This window comes from Electrona antarctica (genome assembly GCF_951216825.1).
Source record: "Electrona antarctica genome assembly, chromosome: 9".
NCBI classification, from domain to species: Eukaryota; Metazoa; Chordata; class Actinopteri; order Myctophiformes; family Myctophidae; genus Electrona; species Electrona antarctica.
The window spans coordinates 55414182-55428658 of NC_136790.1; the positions used below are offsets into that span (position 1 = coordinate 55414182).

General features: G+C 47.3%; 1 protein-coding gene across 1 annotated transcript in view; it reads right to left on the reverse strand.

The window, feature by feature from the left end:
- Positions 1-14477, reverse strand: part of lrch2 (leucine-rich repeats and calponin homology (CH) domain containing 2) — a 75437-nt gene that overhangs the window by 11766 nt on the left and 49194 nt on the right. The window contains exons 12-17 of the mRNA XM_079511082.1: positions 9053-9121; positions 8482-8544; positions 7629-7677; positions 6912-7055; positions 6132-6182; positions 4959-5025 (exon numbers count right to left, since the gene is read on the reverse strand). Of these exons, the coding sequence (XP_079367208.1) occupies positions 4959-5025; positions 6132-6182; positions 6912-7055; positions 7629-7677; positions 8482-8544; positions 9053-9121 (443 nt within the window). The remainder of the gene's footprint in view (positions 1-4958; positions 5026-6131; positions 6183-6911; positions 7056-7628; positions 7678-8481; positions 8545-9052; positions 9122-14477) is intronic.

A 14477-nucleotide genomic window follows, 5' to 3' on the forward strand; every position in this document is an offset into this window, starting at 1 on the left:
GTTAAATCAGTACTGATGTTCAAGCCGTTAAGAACATATTAAAGCTAAAAGTGAAGGCAGAAAAGTGAAGACAAGAGGACACAAATTGTGATTGGCCAGAATGAGATGATGTATGATGATAAGAGCGCCCCTCACTTCACACGGGTGTGATTTATATACAGCTTTTGTCCCCTACAAGATGTCCGCAACACAAACATTAAACGCCGTTGACAATGAAGGGAAAATGTACGTCATCTTGTCCCCACACGTCTCATATTTTGCCATCGACAATGAAAGGAGAAATTAGGTCAAATGTCCGCCAAATATGACGTAAATGTGTGGCAACAGACATTCTGATTGGCCAGTATGATGATGCACGATGATAAGAGCGCCCCTCACTTCACACAGGTGTGATTTTTAACAGCTGTGGACATTATAAAATGTCAGATGGTTTACATACGATGTGACATTGGCTTAAATTCAATGACGGGATATAACTGGCTTTCGATGGTGACGTAATAAAGATATGTAATTTCAGATTACATACATGTATACATACAGACATTACCTTTAATCCACCCGACAGGCCCGACACTGAAACATATCTTTATTACGTCACCATTGAGAGCCAGTTATACCCCGGCATTGATACATATCTTCATTACGTCACTCTCAAAATCAGTATATATACCACGGCATACCCATAACAAATACGGCACGGCCACCTTACTTGCGCGCTCTGCTTGCGCAAGTAATGTCACGCATAACGACCGGTATGCATGTCCTTGTTCATGGACATGCCAGTCGATAATATATAATGTATCCATCTAGATATGCTGATCAGAGTAGGTGGAGGCTCCGGTTTAGAGCCCTGTGGAACTCCACGTTTGGGGGGGATTGACGTAACCGTCCATGATGACGTAAGATTCAACAAAGCTCAGCATAAAAGCCGATGTGACGATGTGAAGTACTTAGTGCTAAGAGAGAGAGAGCGAGAGACACTGAGATAAAGTGAGCGTAAAATCGTGAAGAAGAACACCATAGAATTATCCCGCAGCCCGTAGAGTCGTAACACCATAAACACCTCCCAGATCCTACATCATCGACGTCTTACTGCAGTTCCCGTTTTATATATCCCCAGTTGTTAAATCCTATAATAAAATCCCCCCTCCCCACCACACACACACCGTTTCACTTTTAATCCTCATTGCGAAGAAAATGGCCTCCGCCAGCATCCTCCTGTCCGAAGATCACTTCCTGTGTTCCATCTGCCTGGACGCGTTCACAGAGCCCATCAGCACTCCGTGTGGACACAACTACTGCAAGGCCTGCATCACACGTTACTGGGACGCCGACGACGCGTGCAGGTGTCCGCTGTGCAACAGGATGTTCTACAAGAGACTGGAGTTCTCCGTCAACAAGGTCTTCTCCGAGATGGCCGAGCAGTTCAGGAACCACAAGCTGAAGGAGTACGAGGCCAAGACCGAGGCCGAGGTTCAGCAGATGATCGAGGAGAGGCAGCTGAAGATCCAGGAGGTCAAGCGCTCGCTGGAGCTCGGCAAGAAGGACGCGGAGACGGTGGTGGCGGCCAGCGTGCAGGTCTTCGCCGCCCTGATCAGCTGCATCGAGAGGAGCCAGGCCGAGCTCATCGACGTGATCGAAGAGAGGCAGAAGACCAACGAGAAGCAGGCCGAGGGCCTCATCAAGGACCTGCAGAACGAAATCGCCGAGTTGAAGAAGAGAAGCGCCGAGCTGAAGAGGTTCTCGGGGGGAGCCGAAGGACAGAAGTTCCCGTCCGTGGCCGACTCTGGGTGGAGACCCACCAAGGACTGGACGAGGGTCAACGTCCATCAGACTTCACACGTGCGGGCGGTGAGGACGACCGTGTCTCGGCTGGAGAAGGCGCTCGGCGAGGAGATGGAGAAGATGTACGAGGCCGAGCTGAAGAGGGTCCAGCAGTATCTGGTGGACGTGACCCTTGACCCCGACACGGCGCACTGCGGACTCATCCTGTCCGAGGACGGGAAGCAGGTGAGCCACGGCAACGTGTGGAAGGACCTCCCGGACAACGCCGAGAGGTTCTCCGAGGACGTCAACGCCCTGGGAATAGAGGGCTTCTCCACGGGACGGATGTACTACGAGGTCAAGGTCAAAGGGAAGACCGAGTGGAGCCTGGGAGTGGCCAGGGAGTCCATCAACAGGAAGGGCCACATCACGCTGAGCCCGGACGACGGCTACTGGACCATAGTGCTGAGGAACGCCAACGAGTACCGCGCCGCCGCCGGCCCCGCCGTTCTCCTCGCCGTGAGAGAGGAGGTCCAGAAGGTGGGCGTGTTCGTGGACTACGAGGAGGGCGTGGTCTCCTTCTACGACGAGGAGACCAGAGTTCACCTCTACTCGTACACGGGCTGCGTCTTCGCCGCCGAGAAACTCTTTCCGTTTTTCAGTCCGTGTCTCAACGATGGCGGCAGAAACTCTGCTCCTCTGATCATCTGTCCTGTCAGTTACGTAGATTAGACTGATCATCTGAATTGCATGAAGATGACGACTCCCCCAAGGTGGAGTTGCAAGTGATTCAATGACATTTCATCTTTCGGTGGGAATGCATCTCCATTGAAACCGTAAATTGAAACGGGTCATTTTTTTTGTCCCATTTCCTGAAAACGTAAAGTTTTGGACCCACACGGTTGCCGCCCGATAGCGACCATTACAAGTATTATTAAGATAATGCGTCTTCTTCCGTCCAAAGACAGATGCAGAGATCCATCCATGTTCAACCGCTTACCCGGAGTCGAGTTCCAGCGCAGAGCTGCAGACTTCCACGTCCCGTGCAACTTTAGCCTTCTGTGGGATCCTGAAAAATTCCAACGCCAGTGGGGAGAATCTCCCAATATGTTCCTTGGTCTGCCTCGGGATCTCCTCCCCATGGACAAAATCCACCGCATCTGGTCCTTGGTCTGCCCCGGGGGTCTCCTCCCAGTGGAGATATAATCCATCTGGATCTAACCAGATGCCTGAATAACCTAAGCTGGCTCCTTTCCAAATGAAGGAGCAGCGGTTCTACTCCGAGTCTCTCTCGTGTGACTGAACTTCTCACCCTATCTCTAAGGGAGATGCCAGCCAACCGTCTGAACAACTCAGTTTGTCCTCAATCTTGTTCTTTCTGTCGTGTCCCACACTTCACGACCATAGGTGAGAGTAGGAACACTTCATGACCATAGGTGAGAGTAGGAACACTTCATGACCATAGGTGAGAGTAGGAACACTGCATGACCATAGGTGAGAGTAGGAACACTGCATGACCATAGGTGAGAGTAGGAACACTACATGACCATAGGTGAGAGTAGGAACACTACATGACCATATATAGAGTAGGAACACTTCATGACCATATATAGAGTAGGAACACTTCATGACCATATATAGAGTAGGAACACTTCATGACCATATATAGAGTAGGAACACTTCATGACCATATATAGAGTAGGAACACTTCATGACCATAGGTGAGAGTAGGAACACTTCATGACCATATATAGAGTAGGAACACTTCATGACCATATATAGAGTAGGAACACTTCATGACCATAGGTGAGAGTAGGAACACCTTATGACCATATATAGAGTAGGAACACTTCATGACCATATATAGAGTAGGAACACTTCATGACCATAGGTGAGAGTAGGAACACTTTATGACCATAGGTGAGAGTAGGAACACTTCATGACCATATATAGAGTAGGAACACTTCATGACCATAGGTGAGAGTAGGAACTAAATGGACCCTAACGAGTCCATTTGGTTCCATATGTACACTCTCAGTGTTTGATTTTACAATATACATTGGTGGTCCCAGAGATAGAAATGCCATTAAATAGGGGGTCCGTAGACTAATGCATGTCCAACTGGGGGTCCCTGGCATATCTTCTCAAATGGGGGTCCGCGGGGCTGATTAGTGTCCTTGACATGAAAAGGTTTGGGAACCACTGTTCTAGATGGCTATTTATATGCATTTGACGTATATTGCCTCGCGTTCACCTCGTTTACTGTAAGTCGCGCTGGATCGAAGGACAGCTTCACCACTTTTCAACCTCTTGTCATATAATCGGTCCTCAGCAATGTTCATGATGAATGTTAGAAGCCATCGTTCTCGCGATAATAAAAATCACACCCGTGTGAAATGAGGGGCGCTCTTGTCAGTGCTCTTCATACATCATCATGCATCATCCCATACTGGCCAATCAGAATGTTGCCTGTGATTGGTTAATTCTGGCCAATCAGAATGCCTGTTGCCTGTGATTGGTTAATTCTGGCCAATCAGAATGCCTGTTGCCTGTGATTGCTTATCTGATTTGCTCGTTTACATACGACGTCAATTTTCCCTTCAATGTTGTTGTGATGTTTAATTTACGTCATAAAAAGCGGACATTTGACCGGAATTCTCTTACCGTGGTCAAGGCAAATCTTGAGACGTGTGGGGACAAAAGCTGTTTATAGTCTAAATATATAAAAAATAAATGGGTTATATATATTTTAAAAAATCACACCCGTGTAAAGTGAGGGGCGCTCTCATCATCGTACAACATCAATTACAACATAATGTTTGTTTTAGTCTCAAAACAAACATTACATTTATCTTTATCGTCTATGAGGCGTTTTCTTAAACAAGCATCGTTGAAAGACAAACATTAAAGCTGTATATAGGAGGGGCTAGCGCCCCTCAAAAATCACACCCGTGTGAAGTGAGGGGCGCTCTTATCATCGTACATTATTTCTCACATGTCTATTTGCTCAGCCACAATGATGTAAGATTCTCCATTCATTGTCAATGTGAATTTAATGTTTGTGTAAGACAAAAACCTACACTAATAGCCGAATATAGGAGGGGCAAAATAAATGTTTAAAAGAGGGGGAGGGGAGGGGAGAGGAGTGAGGAGAGGAGACGAGGAGAGGAGTGAGGAGAGGAACAAAAGCTCACCTGAACGAGGCTTCAAGCCGAACACGGTCAGAGTGCTGCTGAAGTCGGAGTTCCTCATCACCCCATCCTGGACACAGACAGGATGGGGTTAATAATAATAATAATAATAATACTAGTCTGAGTTCCTCATCACCCCATCCTGGACACAGACAGGATGGGGTTAATAATAACAATAATAATAGTCTGAGTTCCTCATCACCCCATCCTGGTCACAGACAGGATATAATAGGGTTACAGGCATAGACATGTATAAAGGCTAGATGACGCAGTGCATTGTGGGATCTGTAGTTCTATGTACTCTACCAGCCCATAGACATATATAAAGGCTAGATGGCTAAAGGCTCTGACGTAGTTCACCCGGCGGCCATCTTGCCTCGGGGCTACAGTATGTGCTATGGCAGCTCAAATAAAAAACAGTCATAACTCCCTCCAATCTGGACGGATTTACAAACGGGTTGGTTTATTACAAACGTTGTCAACGTGGCTATGATTCAGGACGCTTACCTGCTTAATGTTGTTTTATATGAACGTCGTATAAAAGTATGCGGACGTCTCTGACGTTTATAACAAACCAAACCGTTTGAAAATCGGTTGAAAGTTATGGTTAGTTATGGTTATTTAAAAACTACACGCCCATAAACACAATGGTATGCTGCCCTGAGGTAAGATGGCCGCCACGTAGCAACGTCGCTCTCCATTGGCCAGAGCGCAGGTGAGCCATCTAGCTTTCTATATATATATCTATGGTTACAGGTATCTTCAGTTGTTTCACTTAATTCAAATATCTCTTTTCTTTTGTGTGTGATAATCCTCCCTACTATAGAGTGTGCTGACCATATAATTATTACATTATCTCTGTTGTTGGGAGGAAACCTCATAACTCCAAAATGTTAATTCTTCAGGAAATGAAAGTGTAAAATGACTTGTGTCTTACTTATACTAGATCTCTCGTCCACTAGTCCCTTCCTAACATTTTAGTCTAGTTTTTATTTGTTGACGAAATTGTCAATATATTTAGTCTTACTTTTAGTCATCGTAGCTCAGTTTTCATGTAGTTTCCATTTAGTTTTCGTCAGAGAAAAAGGATAGTCGACGAACATTTTTCGTCATAGTATTAGTCGAAACAAATCACAATCATTGTAAACTGATCTAAAAGACGTTTTGTATTCTTACCTCACATTCGTCATTTCCACAGGAGTTCTTGCGGGCACTCTGGCACTTGTACTGCAGAAGAGAACACACAGTATGTATTTATAGTCTACCTTCAGGTTATATTATAGTTAGGTTAGGTGTTTGGGTAGAGCCTACCTTAAGATTATACGTTGTGTTTTAGTTAGGTGTTTGGGTAGAGCCTACCTTAAGGTTATAAGCTGTGTTTTAGTTAGGTGTTTGGGTAGAGCCTACCTTCAGTTTATAAGATGTGTTTTAGTTAGGTGTTTGGGTAGAGCCTACCTTAAGGTTATAAGATGTGTTTTAGTTAGGTGTTTGGGTAGAGCCTACCTTCAGGTTATAAGATGTGTTTTAGTTAGGTGTTTGGGTAGAGCCTACCTTAAGGTTATAAGATGTGTTTTAGTTAGGTGTTTGGGTAGAGCCTACCTTCAGGTTATAAGTTGTGTTTTAGTTAGGTGTTTTGGCAGAGCCTACCTTGAGGTAGTCCTTGTCCAGGTTTTAGAGCCTACCTTGAGGTAGTCCTTGCCAGGTTTTAGAGCCTACCTTGAGGTAGTCCGTGTCCAGGTTTCAGAGCCTACCTTGAGGTAGTCCTTGCCATGTTTTAGAGCGTACCTTGAGGTAGTCCTGGTCAGGTTTCAGAGCCTACCTTGAGGTAGGCCTTGCCAGGTTTTAGAGCCTACCTTGAGGTAGTCCTTGCCAGGTTTTAGAGCCTACCTTGAGGTAGTCCGTGTCCAGGTTTCAGAGCCTACCTTGAGGTAGTCCTTGCCATGTTTTAGAGCCTACCTTGAGGTAGTCCTTGCGTAGGTACTTGGTCCTCCGGCGCTCTTCGTTCTGGTTCAGGACGGGGGGAAGGTCGGGCCAGCGCGGCTCAGAGTCGCACGGCGGCTCCGACCTCAGGCCGCCGTCGAAGGAACAGGAGGACGACGGCTGTATGGGGGGCGGGGGGGGGGGGTCAGAAAGGTCAGAGGTCAGGGAGAGGACGGCTGCGTTGGGGGGGGGGGGGGGGGGTACACACAAACACACGTCTGCGTTCAGAATTATTTTATTTTGATGATTTAGAGTTTTTAGACCTAAATGTCTTCTGAATCAAGGGGTTCTCAAAGGTTTTGGGCTGGGGACCCCCGGAAATGCTTTGGCCATGTGTCGCAACCACCGCCACACCCCCCTCCCCTCCCTACCCTCAAACTGACCGCTACAATAACCTTCATGTCATCAGAAAAAAATACTGAAACCAGATATAATCATTAAGGAAAGTTTATGCATGTACTATGAGTACTATGTAAACTGTTCATTTCCATTTTCTAGCAATTCAGTTGCAGATAGATAGATAGATAGATAAATAATCCCCCAGGTTGAGAACCCATGTTCTAAATCCTGAAAACCCTATGTTTCTATATCAGTGGTGCTCAAACTAATTCATGTCAAGGACCCCCATCTGGAAATATGTAGTTCCAGGGACCCCCCCCCCCCCCCCCCCCCCCCGTCAATGTGGTCACGTACCTGTCCGATCATCGCTGGACCCCCACTGGTCCCCTCATCAAGAGACGCACTGAGAACACACACACACACACACACACACACACACACACACACACACACACACACACACACACACACACACACACACACACACACACACACACACACACACACACACACACACACACACACACACACACACACACACACACACACACACACACACACACACACAGTAATTACTGCTATATGAAAACGTGTATGTTTTGAGTATTACAAAACACACACGTTACCCCACCTAGACCCAATATACACACACAATACCGGCCATTTGCAAATAGCCGATCTACAAGCCCACAGTGTGTCGCGTCACGACACACGGTGGTCTTGTAGATCAGTCCATCAGTACACTGTGGTCTTGTAGATCAGTCCATCAGTATACTGTGGTCTTGTAGATCAGTCCATCAGTATACTGTGGTCTTGTAGATCAGTCCATCAGTACACTGTGGTCTTGTAGATCAGTCCATCAGTATACTGTGGTCTTGTAGATCAGTCCATCAGTGTACTGTGGTCTTGTAGATCAGTCCATCAGTATACTGTGGTCTTGTAGATCAGTCCATCAGTATACTGTGGTCTTGTAGATCAGTCCATCAGTATACTGTGGTCTTGTAGATCAGTCCATCAGTACACTGTGGTCTTGTAGATCAGTCCATCAGTATACTGTGGTCTTGTAGATCAGTCCATCAGTATACTGTGGTCTTGTAGATCAGTCCATCAGTATACTGTGGTCTTGTAGATCAGTCCATCAGTATACTGTGGTCTTGTAGATCAGTCCATCAGTACACTGTGGTCTTGTAGATCAGTCCATCAGTACCTGCGTGCCGTCTGCGTTGTGGAGCGTTGCTTGTTGCTGGAGCCTCCGGAATGACTGAGGAACCTGAACACACACACACACACACGCTCAGGACGAAGTATTGTCCTAAAGACGAAGTTTATTGATACGAGAACAGATCGCCTGGCTGTATAGCCCAGGCGCACCTGCTGGGCTCTCCTCGGTGACGCGCAAGACTGAGACGTCATCAAAAAACTCCCTCCTCTGTTTAGCTGATGAAAACGAAAATCTTAAAACGTTCATAAATTGCGATCTAAATCATCCCGTCTTTTTCTGAAAAAAGATCCTGTGTTAGACGCCGCTCCGCGGTCCAGTCGCTAGTCTCGATAGATTTATTCTTGTCTCCCGTTGTTGTCGATCGATTCTAAAGTGCTGTGGCTATTGTTAGCTGCTACACAACATCATGAACTTCCGGCCGGTCCGTCCGGAAAAGGCGTCCGTGTTTATAAATCGACTGGGCGCATGAATGTAATGGATTAAATAGTTCCGGGCAATTAAAGTGTTTTAACAACAACCAGAATGACTGAGGAGCACGCACACACACAAGTCCTACCTGTGTGCTCGGCCCGTCACCCTCCGTCGGTGGATCAGACTCTCCGCTCTGCATATGAGGGAGCGCCGCCTGGGCGTGGCCATGATGATGATGATGCGTGAAGACGGTGGCCAATGAGGAGGAGCGGGGGAGGGAGAGAAATGGACACACTACGGTTAGTGCTGTCACTCACCATTACATGTCTTCTAAATCCTGACAGTTTTCTGCCACAGCTGGGTACCTGTAGGTCTCGTTATAAAAGGAGTGCCACAGGGTACCTGTAGGTCTCGTTATAAAAGCAGTGCCACAGGGTACCTGTAGGTCTCGTTATAAAAGGAGTGCCACAGGGTACCTGTAGTACCTCGTTATAAAAGGAGTGCCACAGGGTACCTGTAGGTCTCGTTATAAAAGGAGTGCCACAGGGTACCTGTAGGTCTCGTTATAAAAGCAGTGCCACAGGGTACCTGTAGGTCTCGTTATAAAAGGAGTGCCACAGGGTACCTGTAGGTCTCGTTATAAAAGGAGTGCCACAGGGTACCTGTAGGTCTCGTTATAAAAGGAGTGCCACAGGGTACCTGTAGGTCTCGTTATAAAAGGAGTGCCACAGGGTACCTGTAGGTCTCGTTATAAAAGGAGTGCCACAGGGTACCTGTAGGTCTCGTTATAAAAGGAGTGCCACAGGGTACCTGTAGGTCTCGTTATAAAAGGAGTGCCACAGGGTACCTGTAGGTCTCGTTATAAAAGGAGTGCCACAGGGTACCTGTAGGTCTCGTTATAAAAGGAGTGCCACAGGGTACCTGTAGGTCTCGTTATAAAAGGAGTGCCACAGGGTACCTGTAGGTCTCGTTATAAAAGGAGTGCCACAGGGTACCTGTAGGTCTCGTTATAAAAGGAGTGCCACAGGGTACCTGTAGGTCTCGTTATAAAAGGAGTGCCACAGGGTACCTGTAGGTCTCGTTATAAAAGGAGTGCCACAGGGTACCTGTAGGTCTCGTTATAAAAGGAGTGCCACAGGGTACCTGTAGGTCTCGTTATAAAAGGAGTGCCACAGGGTACCTGTAGGTCTCGTTATAAAAGGAGTGCCACAGGGTACCTGTAGGTCTCGTTATAAAAGGAGTGCCACAGGGTACCTGTAGGTCTCGTTATAAAAGGAGTGCCACAGGGTACCTGTAGGTCTCGTTATAAAAGGAGTGCCACAGGGTACCTGTAGGTCTCGTTATAAAAGGAGTGCCACAGGGTACCTGTAGGTCTCGTTATAAAAGGAGTGCCACAGGGTACCTGTAGTTCTCGTTATAAAAGGAGTGCCACAGGGTACCTGTAGTTCTCGTTATAAAAGGAGTGCCACAGGGTACCTGTAGGTCTCGTTATAAAAGGAGTGCCACACGGTACCTGTAGGTCTCGTTATAAAAGGAGTGCCACAGGGTACCTGTAGGTCTCGTTATAAAAGCAGTGCCACAGGGTACCTGTAGTTCTCGTTATAAAAGGAGTGCCCCAGGGTACCTGTAGGTCTCGTTATAAAAGGAGTGCCACAGGGTACCTGTAGGTCTCGTTATAAAAGGAGTGCCACAGGGTACCTGTAGGTCTCGTTATAAAAGGAGTGCCACAGGGCACCTGTAGGTCTCGTTATAAAAGGAGTGCCACAGGGCACCTGTAGGTCTCGTTATAAAAGGAGTGCCACAGGGTACCTGTAGGTCTCGTTATAAAAGGAGTGCCACAGGGCACCTGTAGGTCTCGTTATAAAAGGAGTGCCACAGGGTACCTGTAGGTCTCGTTATAAAAGGAGTGCCACAGGGTACCTGTAGTTCTCGTTATAAAAGGAGTGCCACAGGGTACCTGTAGGTCTCGTTATAAAAGGAGTGCCACAGGGTACCTGTAGGTCTCGTTATAAAAGGAGTGCCACAGGGCACCTGTAGGTCTCGTTATAAAAGGAGTGCCACAGGGTACCTGTAGGTCTCGTTATAAAAGGAGTGCCACAGGGTACCTGTAGTTCTCGTTATAAAAGGAGTGCCACAGGGCACCTGTAGGTCTCGTTATAAAAGGAGTGCCACAGGGTACCTGTAGTTCTCGTTATAAAAGGAGTGCCACAGGGCACCTGTAGGTCTCGTTATAAAAGGAGTGCCACAGGGCACCTGTAGGTCTCGTTATAAAAGGAGTGCCACAGGGCACCTGTAGGTCTCGTTATAAAAGGAGTGCCACAGGGCACCTGTAGGTCTCGTTATAAAAGGAGTGCCACAGGGTACCTGTAGTTCTCGTTATAAAAGGAGTGCCACAGGGTACCTGTAGTTCTCGTTATAAAAGGAGTGCCACAGGGTACCTGTAGGTCTCGTTATAAAAGGAGTGCCACAGGGTACCTGTAGGTCTCGTTATAAAAGGAGTGCCACAGGGTACCTGTAGTTCTCGTTATAAAAGGAGTGCCACAGGGTACCTGTAGTTCTCGTTATAAAAGGAGTGCCACAGGGTACCTGTAGGTCTCGTTATAAAAGGAGTGCCACAGGGTACCTGTAGGTCTCGTTATAAAAGGAGTGCCACAGGGTACCTGTAGTTCTCGTTATAAAAGGAGTGCCACAGGGTACCTGTAGGTCTCGTTATAAAAGGAGTGCCACAGGGTACCTGTAGGTCTCGTTATAAAAGGAGTGCCACAGGGCACCTGTAGGTCTCGTTATAAAAGGAGTGCCACAGGGTACCTGTAGGTCTCGTTATAAAAGGAGTGCCACAGGGCACCTGTAGGTCTCGTTATAAAAGGAGTGCCACAGGGTACCTGTAGGTCTCGTTATAAAAGGAGTGCCACAGGGTACCTGTAGTTCTCGTTATAAAAGGAGTGCCACAGGGTACCTGTAGGTCTCGTTATAAAAGGAGTGCCACAGGGTACCTGTAGGTCTCGTTATAAAAGGAGTGCCACAGGGCACCTGTAGTTCTCGTTATAAAAGGAGTGCCACAGGGCACCTGTAGGTCTCGTTATAAAAGGAGTGCCACAGGGTACCTGTAGTTCTCGTTATAAAAGGAGTGCCACAGGGCACCTGTAGGTCTCGTTATAAAAGGAGTGCCACAGGGCACCTGTAGGTCTCGTTATAAAAGGAGTGCCACAGGGCACCTGTAGGTCTCGTTATAAAAGGAGTGCCACAGGGCACCTGTAGGTCTCGTTATAAAAGGAGTGCCACAGGGTACCTGTAGTTCTCGTTATAAAAGGAGTGCCACAGGGTACCTGTAGTTCTCGTTATAAAAGGAGTGCCACAGGGTACCTGTAGGTCTCGTTATAAAAGGAGTGCCACAGGGTACCTGTAGGTCTCGTTATAAAAGGAGTGCCACAGGGTACCTGTAGTTCTCGTTATAAAAGGAGTGCCACAGGGTACCTGTAGTTCTCGTTATAAAAGGAGTGCCACAGGGTACCTGTAGGTCTCGTTATAAAAGGAGTGCCACAGGGTACCTGTAGGTCTCGTTATAAAAGGAGTGCCACAGGGTACCTGTAGTTCTCGTTATAAAAGGAGTGCCACAGGGTACCTGTAGTTCTCGTTATAAAAGGAGTGCCACAGGGTACCTGTAGTTCTCGTTATAAAAGGAGTGCCACAGGGTACCTGTAGGTCTCGTTATAAAAGGAGTGCCACAGGGTACCTGTAGGTCTCGTTATAAAAGGAGTGCCACAGGGTACCTGTAGTTCTCGTTATAAAAGGAGTGCCACAGGGTACCTGTAGGTCTCGTTATAAAAGGAGTGCCACAGGGTACCTGTAGTTCTCGTTATAAAAGGAGTGCCACAGGGTACCTGTAGGTCTCGTTATAAAAGGAGTGCCACAGGGTACCTGTAGGTCTCGTTATAAAAGGAGTGCCACAGGGTACCTGTAGTTCTCGTTATAAAAGGAGTGCCACAGGGTACCTGTAGTTCTCGTTATAAAAGGAGTGCCACAGGGTACCTGTAGTTCTCGTTATAAAAGGAGTGCCACAGGGTACCTGTAGTTCTCGTTATAAAAGGAGTGCCACAGGGTACCTGTAGGTCTCGTTATAAAAGGAGTGCCACAGGGTACCTGTAGTTCTCGTTATAAAAGGAGTGCCACAGGGTACCTGTAGGTCTCGTTATAAAAGGAGTGCCACAGGGTACCTGTAGTTCTCGTTATAAAAGGAGTGCCACAGGGTACCTGTAGTTCTCGTTATAAAAGGAGTGCCACAGGGTACCTGTAGTTCTCGTTATAAAAGGAGTGCCACAGGGTACCTGTAGGTCTCGTTATAAAAGGAGTGCCACAGGGTACCTGTAGTTCTCGTTATAAAAGGAGTGCCACAGGGTACCTGTAGGTCTCGTTATAAAAGGAGTGCCACAGGGTACCTGTAGGTCTCGTTATAAAAGGAGTGCCACAGGGTACCTGTAGTTCTCGTTATAAAAGGAGTGCCACAGGGTACCTGTAGTTCTCGTTATAAAAGGAGTGCCACAGGGTACCTGTAGTTCTCGTTATAAAAGGAGTGCCACAGGGTACCTGTAGGTCTCGTTATAAAAGGAGTGCCACAGGGTACCTGTAGGTCTCGTTATAAAAGGAGTGCCACAGGGTACCTGTAGGTCTCGTTATAAAAGGAGTGCCACAGGGTACCTGTAGGTCTCGTTATAAAAGGAGTGCCACAGGGTACCTGTAGGTCTCGTTATAAAAGGAGTGCCACAGGGTACCTGTAGGTCTCGTTATAAAAGGAGTGCCACAGGGTACCTGTAGGTCTCGTTATGAAAGGAGTGCCACAGGGTACCTGTAGGTCTCGTTATAAAAGGAGTGCCACAGGGTACCTGTAGGTCTCGTTATAAAAGGAGTGCCACAGGGTACCTGTAGGTCTCGTTATAAAAGGAGTGCCACAGGGTACCTGTAGGTCTCGTTATAAAAGGAGTGCCACAGGGTACCTGTAGGTCTCGTTATGAAAGGAGTGCCACAGGGTACCTGTAGGTCTCGTTATAAAAGGAGTGCCACAGGGTACCTGTAGGTCTCGTTATAAAAGGAGTGCCACAGGGTACCTGTAGGTCTCGTTATGAAAGGAGTGCCACAGGGTACCTGTAGGTCTCGTTATAAAAGGAGTGCCACAGGGTACCTGTAGGTCTCGTTATAAAAGGAGTGCCACAGGGTACCTGTAGTTCTCGTTAAAAAAGGAGTGCCACAGGGCGCCTGTAGTTCTCGTTATAAAAGGAGTGCCACAGGGTACCTGTAGTTCTCGTTATAAAAGGAGTGCCACAGGGTACCTGTAGTTCTCGTTATAAAAGGAGTGCCACAGGGTACCTGTAGGTCTCGTTATAAAAGGAGTGCCACAGGGTACCTGTAGGTCTCGTTATAAAAGGAGTGCCACAGGGTACCTGTAGGTCTCGTTATAAAAGGAGTGCCACAGGGTACCTGTAGGTCTCGTTATAAAAGGAGTGCCACAGGGTACCTGTAGGTCTCGTTATAAAAGGAGTGCCACAGGGTACCTGTAGGTCTCGTTATGAAAGGAG